This window comes from Chelmon rostratus, chromosome 8 (genome assembly GCF_017976325.1).
Source record: "Chelmon rostratus isolate fCheRos1 chromosome 8, fCheRos1.pri, whole genome shotgun sequence".
Lineage (NCBI taxonomy): Eukaryota > Metazoa > Chordata > Actinopteri > Chaetodontiformes > Chaetodontidae > Chelmon > Chelmon rostratus.
In genome coordinates this window covers 20,153,993-20,171,066 of record NC_055665.1, presented here as the reverse complement: position 1 = coordinate 20,171,066, position 17,074 = coordinate 20,153,993, and the positions used below count along the sequence as shown (strand labels likewise).

Here is a 17,074-nt window from a genome sequence, read left to right as displayed (position 1 = left end):
CATAATTAAATTCAACATAATGCTATTGAGAGGGCTGCTCCAGTAGCTCAGCTGGTACAGCACCTACCCTGTGTTTAGGTTGAGTCCGTACCACAGAGGCCCCTTGCTGCATGTCATCCCCTCTCTCCAGCTGTCACTATCTAAAAATAGCAGAAATGCTGAAACAATAAATAAATATTAATGTAATAATACAATTTTAATGAGAATCACAGGCAACTGGATCAGACGACAAACAATTAGACTACTACTAGAATACGCTGTACAACTGTATACAATTACTGTTGACTGAAAAAATCAAGATGCCCAACCACGTACTTGAAAATCAAGTACACTCACTTAAATATCAACATTTTAGAAACTGATTCATCTTTCAATCTGTTCTGTTAATGAATGGAGGCGAGGTGTCTGAACATTCGCTATTCACTGTATAGTTGAAGGCCACAGACATATAATGCAGAGATACCGGCATTTGTAAAACCTGGACAGAATCTCCCCTCCACAGTAACTAGATCAGCTCCATGGCCAGGGGCCATACTCTCTGCACTGAATTACACACGCACACTTAAAATAGCTTACAGCTAGAGGTAGAGGTGCTCTTTGTCTCCCCCTTTTCATCCCACCGATAAAGTCTTTGCCAGGCACTTAGCGTGGCGTACTAAAGGCCGGCACACTGATGGCCAGAGCTGTCGCCACATCTGAAGAGCTGTGATATCGGTGCAGGTCATTTTTTTTAAAGCCCTCACTATTTCAGTTGCTACTGCCTGTAAGTAAAATTAGCTTGAAACATAATTTGCGAAAACATCTGCCTACTAACTGGAATTATGTTTGCTGCCAGACGATATTAGATCATTGGACATTGTATCAGGAAGCGTTGGGGACTATTGGAGCCCTCAGCCATGTCTGTGGTGTAGCTGTTTGAGGTAGAGGGCTCTGACAGGAGCTTTTAAGAGGCAGAGAATCCATTAGACAAGGGTCGCTACAAAGTGGCCAACTATTAAAAATGCAGCAGCACCATTATTCTCTGACCCAGCCTACAACTCCTGTCTCCTTCACTGCATCGCTCTTTATTTCCCTTTGGATCCCTATCGCTCTCTCTCTTCTTTTGAATTCTTTTTGCTGCTGCAACCTGTTCTCTTTTTGATATATCTCACTCTACTCTCCATCACATCCCTTTTTCTCATCTATCCTCCCTTTTTCTCTCTGCCTCCTCCACATATTTTCTATTACAAAACTGGCAGGGGTGAGCCTCTCTCAACCCTCCGTGCATGCGCTGACCCGCTGAAGCTTTTTCACTCTTATTCAGCATAGCGAGCTGGTCAGCGTCTGCTACTGTACTGGGACAAGAATAGAACAGCCCACGGAGAATAATAAATGGACATATATGGGTGGTTAGGAGAGTCCCTTTTAAGCAGTAAAAACTACCGAGGCCCGGCAAACTGAACAGATGGTAGGAGAGAGAGAGAGAAAGAGAGAGAGAGAGAGCCCAGAACACAGTGGGAGAGGCAGGAAAAGACAGAGAGAGAGAGAAAGCAAGGAAAGAAGGGAGCGATAGAGTTGGGTAGGGCATTAGAAGAAGGCAACATAAGGTTACACTCTTTTCCCTACATTTGCATATGATGCTATCAAGAGCAGAGCTGAGATCCAAACAGAATAGCTGGGTCTTAAACAACAGGCACATGATAATACTGTCGGTTGTAAAACTACAACTGATGCAGGCAGGCAGATGTGTGAGGAGAAACAAGGCCCGAGCAGAGTGTGTGTTGTGCTATAAACGCCATACCCTCTGTTTACTTTGCACCCAACTCACACATGGACGCACGCATTGACGCACGCACGCACTATTCAGTTTCTATGTGTGTGCTGCATAATTTATGGTTGCTGTTTCTGCTAAGGCGAAGTACTTTATGTTTGACAAGAGGAGGAACAGAAGCTTGGAAGGAAACAAGGGAGCAAGGTAGGAAGTGATAAGAAAGGGAGGACAGGGACTAACTCGATGTACGAGTTTCTCCATTTTCTTGGTGTCCTCTTTGTGTTTACGCAGGCAAATCTCCTCCTGCCTTTATGATGTTTACTCATCACAGCTAAGCCAACCACTGACCACATTTATCTAGCGCATTATAGAGAGTAATTGAATGTGAAAAGCTTATTTTTGAAGGGATGGAATATTCTATTTAGATGTCCGGGCGTGTCCGCATGTGTCATTACTTTGATATCAGCTGAATGCTGTTTCTCATTACCCTAATTAAAACTCCTTGTGTGCCACTGAGCATATTAGCACACTGATCTGCAGCAGACTAATGATCGGCTGGTTGATAATGTGACTTTTTTCTCCCCCTTTCAGCTTCTCTCTTATCTCACTCTTGACGATTATCATCAAAGATTCACATCCTCAGTCAATCATCAACTGAGGCTAAAAAGGTTAAAAAAAAAATTGTACCTCTACTACATTCAGAGGCACTAACATGCATGCATATGTAGATGGCATATATATATACATATACACACTCTGCACATATGTATATATATATACATATGTGCACAGTCAAAGATCTTGTCTAAGACAAGAGAAATGAAGTCATAAGCGGAGATGAGATGGACAAGAAGGTACCGCAAATTTATAGTATATGTTAACTAAAGATAAGGAAGAGTGCCTGGTTTCTCTACAGAAGTGTCCCACAGGTCAAACAGTTCAAATATTTGCAAATTGAATTTCTGATTATCTGACACTTCATGGTGGGAAAGAACAAATGTATGCAACAAGGGCGCTCCAAGAGGCATTTGCCCTGTCAAAACCAAGCAGTCATGTATGTCACGAATGCCACTTTTCCACGACTAAAAAAAGCAGCATGTCAGAATTTGTTGTTATTGCTGTGAATTTCGCTGTGATGACACATTCCACCCCGACCACAGGAAAACGCTCAAAAAGTCACAGCAACAATCACAAGCTAAGATCATTTGTTTTGCACTTTCGTTTGCTCCAATTTGAGATCTCACAGACTGCATTTCCTGCAAAATGAAAGAAAAAATGCTCGCTAAATGATTACTAAATCATGCCCTCTGAGCAACAGAGCGGGCATCAACAATATGCCAACTGAAACTAGCTCAGAGAGGCTATTAAGAGAATCCCAAACATTGATTGTGCTTAGGAGTGATAGATTTGAGCTATAGCTTGTCCCTTCAGCGACTGTATACACCCTCTGGTTAAATTTGAACAAATCACACAGAGAATGCAACAATGCAGCTGTGCTTTGGCATTAACCCTCCCACTGATCCCCTCAAACCCTCTTACAGCCATGATTAAGGGCCACAAGGCTCACATAAGAGGGCATGCTGTCCCTCCCTGCCCCCTGCTAATGTACACTAACTGTACCTATAGCCATTATGGAGGCAGAGCAAGAGCAATTCTCTGTTTAATAGCCGCACATTTACACACACTCTGTCATCTGGCTGAGCATTGTTAGTTTAAGCTAGTCATTTCGTAGCTGCCTTTGTGTGAGGGTGGTGCATGTGTGTGCGCTTAAAGATAGCTATTGTAAAGCAGTGAAGGCTGCGCATATATACCACAGGCACACACGCACGCACACACACACACACACACACAATTGATTTCCACAGGAGGAGAGCCTCCACTCTCTACAATCAAGATTAATAAGAGGCCATTTACATCTCCAATCAGATCAGTGAGCGAGAGAGAGAGAGGAGAGAGAGAGAGAAGGTGAGAGAGGAGAGAGAGAGAGAATGAAGGAGCGAGAGAGGTCTAGAGAAAAGGAAGGAGAGAGAGAGAGAAGGAACGTGTGAGGAAGAGCTAAAAAGAGTTCACACAATAAATACAACTGGTAAGTCTTTGTCTGCTTATGTCGATTGTACACAAAGAAAAGAGCCTGAAAACCACCTGGACACCCACATTCACACCCACAAACCTTCACACACAACCAATGCCCACACGCACGCACACACACACACACACACACACACACACACACACACACACACACACACACACACACACACACACACACACACACACACACACACACTTCTCATACTTCAAGCCAGAGATCAGCACAGGCAGATCAAACACTTGGCTGTTGTCAATGTCCATATAGATGTATAACCTAGCTATTCTATGGGGCCTTTGACACACACACACACACACACACACACACACACACACACACACAGTTCTTCTGGGACTCAGAGAGCTTTAATGACAGCAAGCTGCACTGAGATGGGGTCACTGTTCAGAGGCCACGCACACACACAGACATGCACTCACGTTAACACAGGATACACACAGGCACTCACCGACCTCCACACACAAAAATGAGCACATATATTCAGTTCACGCTCACACACGCATTGAGGGATAAAGTTCCAGACTCATGTACAGTCACGGATACAAAGCTGACATACAGGATGCAGGTTTTATTCATATATGAATGTATATGCGAACACACAATGCACACACACGAGCAGGCACAGCCCAGAGCGAACGCCAGGGAAGGTAGGATCCAATTTGATTTGACCTTGACAGCGGAGGGAGGGAGGGCTGCTGGGATGGAGGGATGGATGGAGTGTAAGGCATGAAGTGACGGTCTGGGCCAGATGCCTGTTGCAGTTACTTGAGAAAAATTAGATGACCTTGAACTGATGGAGATAAATCATAGAACAAGAGACAGCAGTGTGACACGGCGGCATAAAAGGCGTGACAGACGTGCATCAAATGGTGATGTTAATCTAACATACATGTGCTTAGTACAGCATCATATCTCGCGTAATAGACCTAAAAAATAACACCATTTTAATGGATGCTCCCGGATTTACTGAGAAGGCTGATTAGAAATGCTGCTTGTTTGTCACTGCTAGAAAATCAATCAAGGCTCCCTTTTAAGTTTATTATAAATCTGATACAATCACAACTTTTTATTTATTTATTTTATTTATATACAAGTGTAAATATGCAGCATCAATGCAGCCACACAATTAATGATGAAAATGCTGCCAAAAACACTGGCTGTAAAAGTTTTGTAAGAGGATTTTTTGAGGATTAATTCTGTTTTTATATATTAAAGAAAAAAAGAGACAATTAACATACATATCCTTGAAGTTTCCTTCATTAAAGGGGAACTTTACAAACAACACGGTTTACATTATCCAGTAGCAGACAGTCATTTGCTCCTCCAGATTAGCAAACAAAAAGGCGCGCTCATCATTGGAGACGTTGTTTATCACAACCAAATCACAGATGTGCATTAACTAAGTTTCCAGCTTCTGTTTGTTCATCAAGAGCACATTCTTAAAATTATCAGACAGCTCCCAGATGTGAACGTGTGCTGCTCCGAGATCAGCAGATAAGTCTGTGCTGTCGGCATGCTGCAAATGCAATCTGCACATGTCATCTGCAAATGTATCCCGCAGTTAATTGGAAATATTCATTTTATTTTCTCAAGTAACATTGAGTAGCTGCTACAGCAGATGCATTTGAGGCAGTGAATGAAATGTCTGTTAGTGTGTACTTGAATCAGTTAAACTAAACTGAGAAGATCCTTTCATCAAAACTTAAAACTTTTAATAGACTTAACAGTGTAATTATGTCAAAATTACAACCTGCCAATCACTACATTTGGTATATTTAGCACCCTCGCAATTAGAGATGTCCAGGGCAGATCTGACAAATTGTTATTTTAGCCAATGTTTTGTTTGATCAGCATCAGTTCCATCAAAAAAAAAAAAAAAAATCAGATTTCTTTGTTTATTGGATCTCAATATGCTGCGTCTCCACCAGCTTTCATCTGTACAGTAACTGTCATCCATTTGTACTCTGTGTATGCGAGGCGGCAGTCGCAGCTTCTTTCTTTCAACATGACAAATTTGATATCGTACCAATTGTGCCTGCTTTAAATGGTATTTTTAGGGTGATCAGTACTTTTGGTTAGTAGTTTAGAAATTTCAAGAGATATTTATTCTTTTACAGTTTGTCATTTTGTTTTAAAAATAAAGAAAAATCTAAAAATATGGAGAAGCAGAGCTATCTGGGTGCTCTCAGGTACGTCTTGTGTGCACTATGCATCTGTCTAAAGAAGAAAAATGTAAATATCAGATTGGAAATTGGCTGGATGTCCAGTCTTAAATCAACTGGATTGGAATCTAAGAGAAGAAATCCTACTGATGGGCTGCAAATACATCATACAGTCTTTTAGTTCAAGGTTCAACATATTTTTATCTTTGGAGCAATAATTTTCTTACCTGTTCTTCCCACACTTCCCACTGTGTCCACCCAATAGCATGATCACTCTATTCTCAGAGCATCCCACTCCTACACTTTTATCTTTGCTTCTCTCTCCATCCCTCTTGCCTACTGACATGTACACATTTACTAAATATTGCAACAAACCTGCCAACTCCTCACACTTACTATCACACAAAAGAAAAAAACAAATGAATCAGAGCAGACAAAGGGAATGGCGAGCAGGGCAATATGATGCACAAGCAATCGATCAGGCCTTAGAAATCCATTTTCCTGTTCTTGGTGGTAGAAGACTCAGAGTGGTTAATATCTTGTGTGTGTGGATCTGCGTATGCATGCTATGTGTGAGCAACAGTACTGGAATACAACTGAAAGAACAAAGAAAAAGACTGAACTCAGTTTTCTGTACTCCAGGAAATCGGAGAAGTGAATCAGGTTCCATCCATCATATCTACAACATGCTATCATGGGTGAGTATGGGCTGGGGACAGCCAGTGAAAGGAGGTGTAGAGGGTGTGTGTGTGTGTGTGGTGGGGGGGAGGGGACAGCGCGGGAGAGGGACAAAGTAAGAGAGAAAACAGTGACTGAGGGAAGGGTGGGCCTCATGCCCTGAACTTGAACTTGGAGCTGGTGGGGTCAGAGAGGGGAGGATGGGGTCAAGCGCTCGGTGTGGATGGAAATGGAAAAACCCAGCTGAGTGACACCAATATCCCCCTGCTCAGAGACAGATGGGGGAGAGGGGACATGGCACCATTTAGCAAACTGTCGTGTGAGGCAATTTTAGCATCTATCTCTGAGTGAGCTTTTTCGAGCGGTCACCATAGGACCCAAAGTAATTTTTGGTCTCTTCCTGGCTTGGTAAAACATAGCCTTACTCGTTGGATATGCTACGTCGCTAGACATAACTCAGGCAAGAATTCCTTGAGATATACAGCAGATGGAGAAAACATGGAGTTAAGGTGACAGTTACAAGATGAAAAACTGACGTGTTTTTGCAACAAACAAGCACGTTCATTCCAGGGGTAAAATAGGTCATCCACGCTGACCATCCTACCTTGGTCTGGAGATAGTGGGGGTAGTAGTAGGTGTAGTGGGGGTACATTGGCTGCTGCTCCAAACGTTTTCCCATGTAGCTGGAATCAACTGAAGGTCCTGGAGGCTGGAGATAGAAGCTCGCAGGTGGGGTACGTTCACTCCGAGGGGCTGGCCTGGATCCTTCAGACGACTGTTTCCAAGAGTGGAGGATGCAGGGAGAGAACGCTCTCTCTTACTGAGGTGTGCTTGATGAATGCACAGAGGAAGGGAAGGATGGACGGGCAGATAGTACTTGGGACTATAGTCTGTCTACTTGTCTGGGAGCACACCGGGAACCTCACAAAACCATTCTTCCCATGGGTCTGGAAAGAGAGACAGAGAGAATCCGGAGTGGCAGCAAAAAAGGGGCTTGGGGAGACGGAGGTGGAGGGTGAGGAAAAGAAGAAATGAAAGGATAGTAGGAGGCAATACAGGAAACAATAGGGGGGATTGAAGAGCAGGACGGAGAGAGGTTAAAAGGAGAGGGAAGAAGAAGAGGATGAGAAGGAGGAGGAGGAGGGAGGAATGGATGGGATCCAGTTCCTTGCACTCTCCGCTCTAAAAATCAGACTCACTCTTTTTCTTCTCTGCTGCCCTGAACATGCCCCTCAATTTGCTTTCCGGCGTCTCTCACTCTTGTCTCTCTCCGTCTCTTTCTCTCTTCCCGTGTATCCGTTTCCCTGTCTCGTTCTTCCTCCCTCTCTCTCACACCAGACGAGACCCTGATCCCAACGGGGGCTCGGCTGTATCCTGGAGAACACACGCCGTCCGCTGCTCTATCCTCACAAGACAGTTAAATCAGCGATGAACTCACAAATGGATGTGGAGCTGAAGAGAGAAGAGGAGGAGGAGGAGGAGGAGGAGGAGGAGGAGAGAGGGTGGTCTGGAGCTGAAGCTGTGACTGCCTTTTTTCTCACTCTCTCTCTCACTCCCTCCTTCTTTTGTTAAGCTCCGGGGATAGATAGGTGGATGTTGCTGGAGCCCGGCGTGGAGGATGAGCAAAAAAGAAAAAGCCTCGGTAAAAACTCCTCGCGCTCAGGAAGAAGCAGATAGCCTTATCCAGACGCGCACTCACACAGAGGAAAATCCCTTCTGATCCACAAGGTGCCTCCTCCAACTCTCTTCTCTTTTCTTCGCTTCCCCTTTGCAATCCCTCTCTTTCTTCTCAAGCTTTCTCCCTGACGGCTTGCTTCCCACTGCGCCTGGCAGCCGTCACTGTGTGTGTGCGGCGGTGGCAGTGGCGGCAGCGGCGGCGGTGGTGTGTGTGCGTGTGGTATGTGTGTGACAGTGCATGTAACTGAGAGGGGAGTGTGTTTGTGTGGCTGTTGCCGTCTGCTCCACTCTGCGTGCTGAGGCATAGAGGGGCTCGGCTTCAGCGCAGCTACGCTCCTCCCCTCCCTCTCTCGCTCTCTCTCTCTCTCTCTCCCGGTGTCTCTCTCCCTCTGTGTTTTTCATGGAACTATAGAACAGTGGGAGTGGTCGGTCCTGCCCTCGTTCCAGCCCCAGGGTGTGTGCTTGTGTGTGTCCCGTACATAGAAACTGAGAGAAAGAGAGACAGAGATGGGCTGTTCTGCTGGCAGAAAGGCGGAGCTGGGAGGGAGTATGAAGAGCAGGAGCTGGGGTAAAGGGTGAGAAGAGGATACACAAGGACTAGAATTTGGAAACAGAGAGGCCCCCCTACTGGCACTCTATAGATGCAGCAATGGCACATTTTCCATAATAAAAGCTTTGGATTCCTTAAACTGAGCAACATAATAGCCACATTTTCCATTTTATCTTAGCTGTTATTAAATGCCCTTTTCCATCACACAGCATGTCACAATCAGCTGGCATAACCACCACACACGTGTGTATGCATGCATGCACACAGGCATGGACGACCCTCCATTCACACATGCCCAGTGAAGGGCCCCCAACATCGAGTGTGTATGTAGTTCAGCGGTTGTGTGGCACAGTGACCCACTGACACAGTGCTGCCTGTTATGTGATGTAACCAGGTTTAAGTAGTGCTCTTACATAAGCACAGTGAGCCATGCATGAAAAGACTACTCTGCCCTCTGACTGCAGCTGTGTGTGTGTGTGTGAGTGTGTGTGAGCATGTGTGTGTGTGTGTGTGTGTGTGAAAGAGACAAGGGCTGGCAGACAATGCAAGTTCACTAAAGTGGAAAAAGGGGCACGAGAACAGAATCCAAACGCAAAACCCTCCTCTAAGATAAGGGCTTTATTTCTTGCGGCCAATTAAACTACTTTGCAGGCTGTGCAGCAAAACACATCACTTTCTTTGTGTTATTGTGTGCCCGTCTGAGAGAGCTTGTTTTTTGTTTTTTTTTGTCTCTGTGCCCATGTGCCTGTCTGTACTTTTTGTAGCATTCTCCTGTCAGCTTATACAATACACAATAATGATATGTTTGGCTCAGAGATACATGACAAAACATCTTCCAGTGCAGCATATAGAAGGCTGTTGTGTAAAATTAAAAATACAAGCAAAGTTGGGCCGGGCGCCCACAACGCATTGTTGCGTCAAGACATCTCAAATTTTTCAAAAGTGATTTTGACGTCTGACAATTCCGCTTGTTTGACCGCTAACCAACAAAAAACATGAAACATGTTTGATGCAGATTAGCACGTGCCAGACAAGATAAGGAGCAAGGACAGCAATTAAATCTGCGCCAACCCACTCACAACATACTAACTAGTGTTATGTATGCATAAGTGCTCTGGGGAGGAGCGTAAATGCTACTCCAGATTTGAGAAGTGGGTAAACATCCTGTACCAGTGATGATAGCAGTATACAATTAACAACTGTAGACTGATGATAACAGCATACAGTATACAATTAACAACTGTGAATCTACAGTTTGTTATTGGAATAATTGGGTTTCCAGCTAATCGAGGGTTTTACCTGACTCTTGTCTTGTCTTACCTCAGCACTTGCGTGTGAAACAGCTCCCTGAGTTTTAACTTATAACGCAGTGCAACATCATGCCTGGAGGCGAGCCTGGACTCAGCTCCATGAATCACTTGTATTTTCATTTTTCATCTGTATCGCCTTGTTAACCATGTGACAAATTGAGCTTATTATTCCACAGACTGAAACAAGCGTGTCTTCAGGAGTGCATAACATTACATGCTGTAATTTGTATACAGTTATCATTTTTAGCTATGTTTTGCTCTAATTAGATATTCTGTTCCTCTAATCTTTCTTGCTGTAGCAGTTTAACCTTGAATTGTGTTGATGCAGTGCCAGTAGCTTTTGCATAGCACATCCGAAGAACCTTGTGATAGCGCATTTTCTGATCAGTTTATCAGTAACTGTGGCAGACCTTCTCTGCCACCCAAAGGAGTACAGGCAGGCAGTTAGTCATCAGGGAAAACGGCTGCTCAGCTTGCATCGGGAAGAGTGGAGGTAAAGCAAAATCTAAAAAATAATGAATTAACATGTGACACTTATGTACCTACTTAGAAAATACAGGGCAAACACCGCTGTCAAGCAGGGGTGGTGGAACAATCGATACGGCTTACCATCTTTCCTCAATGACACTGATCACATCAGTTTTCAAGGCTATCCAATTTTTCATTCATGAGAGCAGTTCCTATAGTACCATGCAATTTAGTAGAATCATGTTCGACTGCAACTCTGTGAATTAACTAAACCCTTTTTCAAAGCTAACCAAGTCATAATCTACGGTCTTCTAGATTGCAGAGGAGTTTGTGGATGAGCTCATCGTGCAGTAATTCCAGCCTGAACTTCACAGTGAATAAGCATGTTGTAGGGCAACTGCAAGCAAAAGCAGGCTGAATTGATTACATTGCACTGGTAGTTAAGGAGCGTGTATTCAGAACTTCTACACACGGAGACCTAAGCAGTTTGATGGAGGAAGGTTATACATTCATTTAACAGCACAATGTGTGGAATGCCAAATGACAGAGGGATACAGGGAGATCTGGTGTGTGTGTGTGTGTGTGTGTGTGTGTGTGTGTGTGTGTGTGTGTGTGTGTGTGTGTGTCTACTATATATGAGCCGCACACAAGCCAAAGTTTTCATGAAAAATTAAGATTCTGCTGACACCACAGTTTGGGAAAACAAAGAGAGAATTGATTCTTCCAACTGCACAGTACAGTCCTATTATGAGAGGCACAATCTTTACATCTCACTCCATACTCTGCCACCATAATAAAGCTTCCTAATTACCTTGTCTAGTGCAAGACGGCCATAATGGTGGTGGTAAATACACACTTGTTAATTGCATTCATTTTAATATCAAACAGACTTATATTAAGTCTTGAGTACAATCTAAGGGCTGGCTTGTTTCTAAAGGCTGAATATGAATCTGCTGCATCTGCATTTTTCTGCAAAAAGGACCTTCTTCTAAGGAGGGACACTATTTTCCATGTCCAGTGCTTGAAATATACCAGACAAAAACTGACAGCTGGTGCAAAATATCAAAGTGTTTTCATTGACACAGTGTGTTCTTAAAGCCCCCGGTCATCAAAGAAGTTTTCAAATGGAGCAGGAAAGGCCATGCTGTGACTCAGGGATGTGTTCCTCTCATCACTGACCACCAGATGTATAACAAACACTGAGCCAGAAAAAAAGAGCAGTAAAAGCCTCACATCTTAGCTCAGATACAGCTGGGAAAACAGAGGAGGTCATGATGACGATAGTCCTATTTTACAGAAGCTGCTCGGGTCAGTTTTCAAGGAAAACACTTGCCAGGATATCATCACATGTACACACACACACGCGCGCGCGCACACACACACACACACACACACACACACACACACTGTGGCATTTTCACACAGCAGATTTACAGTGGTAAATGGACTATTACATCCAATTGCCACACACAGCATGAGCAAATTTGTCTCTTTGCAAGTCTCCCGAGAAACAAACACGGAGACTGCGGAGAAGGTGGAGGAAACTGTTTGTGGTTTGTTTGATCCAGGAAATCAAATAAGAGAAGAATCTGACTCAAACACATTAAGAAAATAGAAGCAGTATCTTTGGCAATTTAACATTAAGAGCGTGTTAACATCTACATCACATCCAGCGTACACGCCTCAACTGTATTCACACACGGTCAGTATCCTGCAAAAGATGGTTTCGGTGAAAGAGTGAGTGAATATGTTCCAGAATCTGGGCAGCTGTAGCTCCGGTGGTACAGCTGGTTGGCCTTTAATTGTACGGTTGGTGGTTTGATGCCTGCCTCCTCTTGTTCACATACCAAAGTGTCCAAAATTGTTCCAAATGCGTGTGTGTGGTGGGAAAGAATGTAAATCACTGTGGACAAAAATTTCTAAAATTATAAATGTAGCAAGTTTCTGAATCTTACGTAACGCACACATTTTCACAGACTGTAAGACTGACGAAGAAGTGAAGTCATTCATCAGAGAAAAGTAAAAAACAGACAGTGCTTCATGACGTGAAAGGGCTTTCAAAGAGCCAATATGATCTGCAAGGCGAGGGTCACAGAGCCAATAGCTGTACATAAATGAACAAGTCAGAGAAGAAGTGCATGACACTTCTCTTAAGGAGTAGGTGGATTTGCGAGATTGCGAGATGATGAGATCACACGAGGCAAGAATCCAGGCTTCAGGTTATGTGCTTGTGGTTGAACCACAGTCACTTGGACCAGTCAGTTTCCTATGAAAAACTACTGGCAGTTACGGGACTGGTTTTGGTGACAGTGACGGCAACTACAAGCAACTGCTCATTCAAAAACAACAATGGCGGCCGCTGCAGTGGTTAGCGTAGATGCTGCTACAGCATCAGTCGTATCAGAACTGGAGAGTCTTCACTGACAGAAGAGTAACGAACGGCCCTGAAGGCTTTTCTCAATGAAAAAGATGTTTTTGCTCTTCTCCCCACTCCTGACTGGCTTCGGCAAAAGTTGGACTTACGTCATCTGGTTCGTTGATCTTATTGATTGAAGTCAGCCCTTGATAGACGGTGACAGACAGATGGTTCATTCAATCACCTGCCAAGTATTTTTTGAAAGTGCCTGCCCTTTTCAAAACAGTTTCCAAGGATGATTTCCCAGATGGTTCTGTGGAACAAACCATCTGGCACGTTAGGTTAGCGTAACACAACTGTCCTTATAAAAGTAGTAAAAGTCATTACAGCAGAGTGAAAAATGTAGAAAAGCATGTTAATCAACCTGCTGCGTCTGTTGACCTGCTGGACAGTCAATCACAGGGCTGCCACACAGAGACAGAAAATCATGCAGTGACATGCAGGTTAGCATAACTGGTGACTCTAAGCTGATGAGAGATGAGAGCGTGAACGGCTGCCTGTCTGTATCCATCGCCCAGTCATAAAACAACCCGAGATAACATAGTGATAATAGCAATTGCAAATAGCGGTCAGCTGACAGGAAAATGCTTGCAGGAAACGGAAAATCCCTGCAAAACCCAGCTGCGAAACTCCCCACAACCATCCCCACCTCCCACATGGAGATTATAGCGGTTGGATTTTCTCAAACTTTTAGTCCAACGTCAGAGCAACCATACGTGGAAAGAAAGAGGACGCTGCTCTTGGTTGAAAGATTTTTACCGCATCATTTGGTGCTAAGGACTGAGAAGGAATAAAAGGAGCACTGCCATCTTGTCACAAGATTCCTGCTCTATGGAGAGATATTTCAAGGTAATTTCACAGGAGCAAAGGCCAGTATAAACCCCAGCACACATTTATAAAGCACTTGCAATGTGCAGCTGACAGTGACAGTTGGTCGTATCTATATCAAAGCATTTGAAATGGTTTGCACAGAGTCAGTAATGGACACCAACATTAAGTAGATTAAGGAGGGAGGCAAACATGTTGATGTCTCAGTCAATGAGACAGGCAGACAAGAAGAAGGAGATATTACGTTACCCAATATGAGAAACACATTCTGAACTATCTCTGTAGCCATAAAGCCACATGAAAAATCACCTCAAACCAATAACCCCTTGTACAACGCCGTACACTTAATTATGTGACTGAATCAAAACGGTGACAAATCACCTTAGGCCCTCGGCAAATCTCCCTCCTCCTATCCCTTCTGCTCCCCCCCTTCCTCCAAATCCTCCTCCCCTCCCCTCTCTTCTCAACAGCAAGCCACAGCTCACTTTAACACAAATCATTACTTTATTAAAAAAGAAAAAAGAACAGCGCGTTAGTGGATTCATTTGAACAATTATGCAAATCAGACAGGAGATGAAGCTTTTATTAATGTTAGAGAAGTGTTGCATCAGATAGTGCTGAAGTTCATTAAGTTACTCTCGTTGAAGATGAATACACTCTGATTAGTTTGATGTCACCATGGTGTGTATCACATTATCGTCTTGCGCTGCGTCAGCGCAAAACTCTCCATGGATCTTTTGCTCAAGCAAAATATGGGAAAGGAGTGATATTTCACTGCTAAAAATGTGCAATTTGAATTAATAACCCAGATGCCTGCACTGCTGTTTCTCAGACGTTTTGTCTCATTACTTAGACTTCTATTGTTTCTGGAGGTTTGGGGAATGTCTGCTACCATCACTTTTTTACCGTTCAGAGCAAAATATGTGCATCAACTAAAAATATTTCAGAGTTAATCTTTATTCATCCCTCCCTGGCTCTCTTCCCCTCTCCGTCTCCCTCTCTCTCTCTGCAGGTACGGGGCCTGGGAGGTGGTGGACCATGACTGACTGACTAGGGCCCATGCTTGCTGTGGCTCCGAGGGGTAATTAATTTCAGCAAACGACCGCCACGTCTGTCGGCTTTTATAAACGAGCATTTACGCGCTATGGACAATTTAACCACTCCACTGAGCCCGCCTTGACAGAGATGAGTAGAGAGATGTGGGAGAGAGAGAGAGAGAGGAAGAGAGAGGCTGGGGACCATGGTGCTGGGTGACTGATGGGAGATTTAATCAATAGAGTAAGCACATTTACTCTCATGATGCTCACCCAACATCCATATTCATATTGTTAATTCTCTCAACGCCTACGCTGTTGCACACCACAAAAAATTATAATGCATGAAGGATTTCACTACGTCTCATCAGGCCTCACCAAAGGCCAGTATCATCAGGACTAATTAAGTGTAGCATCATGGGTTAAACATCAGTGTGGTACTCTAGTCAAATTATTTTATTCTAGATCTAAGCTAAGTCAATTACCAAAATAACTACCATTCATTACCTTCTTGGACGTACACTTTAACAACTCAATATTCTTGTTGTTGTTAATCATATTGCTTTTATTTTGAAGCATGCACCACATCCTGGAAAACAAAAGCGACATCAGTACAATGTCCATCACAACCAAACCTACCTGAGTGAAATCATAAAATATGAACTGTTTGTAGCATTGACAATATTTAGATTGGCTGTGTCTTGACTGTGAGACTATGCTGTATAATGTCTGATCATTGGTCACTACACTTGTGTGAATCCAGGCATGAGATTTCTTGAGGTTCAAGAATAACAGTTCAGTCATTCACCACCCGAATCTACTCCTGACAACACACAGCACTCCACCAAGCAAACTGGACTCCATAGACTCCACCTTGGAGAGCATTGAGGATATGTAGGAGTGGTTGCATTGGATCGTGCACAGCTGACTCTACAGACATACAGGAAATTTGAGTGAAAGTCTTCTGAAATGGGCCATGAGAAGATGCCAAATTCTCAGTTTTTGCAATGTCCGGTCTGGCACGTTATACACAAACGGTACTGCAAGTACTGTCATGCCCTCCACTTCGGGCTCCATCTAGTGGAGCATTCTGTTATCCTGTTCCTGCTCATTCTCACTGGCTGGGGGCGCACCTGTTTCCAATCCGGAATCAACTGATGATCACAGCTGCGGTGAGGAGTGGCCCTCCATTGTTCACGCTGCAACCTACGTTATAAGAAGCCAGCTGACCACGACTCGACGCCGGATCGTAAAAGTTCTTTTGTCAGTCTGCCTGCATATGCCTAGCACTTTTTGTCCACTGGCTTGTGAATGGTTCTGCTCTAACCTTGATTTGTTTGTGATCCAGATACCCTCCTCCACGCTGCATCTCATCTCCTGCCATTCCACAACCTGCTCTGCTGCTTCTACTGGCTCCTGTTCCACCTTCATCTACCCTCACCCTCCGCCATCCAGGAGTTTTTCCTGCCCTCCATTCCAGTCCGTCATCTCCGACTCTGTTGCTAATCCCCAGTGTGCTTGTGCTTTACCATTTCTGTTCGTCCTTACGATAAACCTAGGTAAGGGATTTTGTGTTTGTTATTTAGTATCTCCGTTCTGGTTAGGTTTAGTATTGTGTTAGGTAGTTCACCCTTTTAGTTATTCACCAGCCTGTTAGAGGACTGTGTTGGTTTTCAGTTGATTGTATTTTGGTTTTTTCCTATGCCTGACCTGCATAGCGTTTTGTGTTGAAAATAAATCCTATATATTGCCCTTCTTGTGTCTGCCGAGTTTTGTGTGTCTGCACCTGAGTCTTGAATAGTGACAAGTACTGCTAAGATGAGGTGGGTGAAATGAAGAACTGATGATTTATCGTACATTACAGTAACATGCAAGGCAGTCCAATCCACGTCCTCCTTGTGTCCTGCACATCATTAGAGGACATACATATCAAACTCATCACTACTAAAGAATTTCTGCAAATAAATAAGTAAATGAGTATATATAACATCAGTATATCACCTCTCCTCTCATATTTAAAACTACTGCTCGCCAGAGCAGACCCCAGGACTGCCTAACTTTTGATACCCCACAAAAATACTGAACTTTATATTA

The 17,074-nt window shown here is 43.8% G+C and overlaps 1 protein-coding gene across 3 annotated transcripts in view; it reads right to left on the bottom strand.

The window, feature by feature from the left end:
* The window catches only part of LOC121609932 (RNA-binding motif, single-stranded-interacting protein 3-like), a 112,331-nt gene extending 103,717 nt beyond the window's left edge, over positions 1-8,614 (bottom strand). For 2 of the 3 annotated variants that reach the window (XM_041941728.1, XM_041941729.1), the window contains exon 1: positions 7,302-8,614. In XM_041941728.1, the coding sequence (XP_041797662.1) occupies positions 7,302-7,376 (75 nt within the window). In that variant the 5' untranslated portion in view covers positions 7,377-8,614. The remainder of the gene's footprint in view (positions 1-7,301) is intronic. The other variant, XM_041941730.1, reaches the window with a different exon arrangement.
* Positions 8,615-17,074: the final 8,460 nt, after the last annotated feature.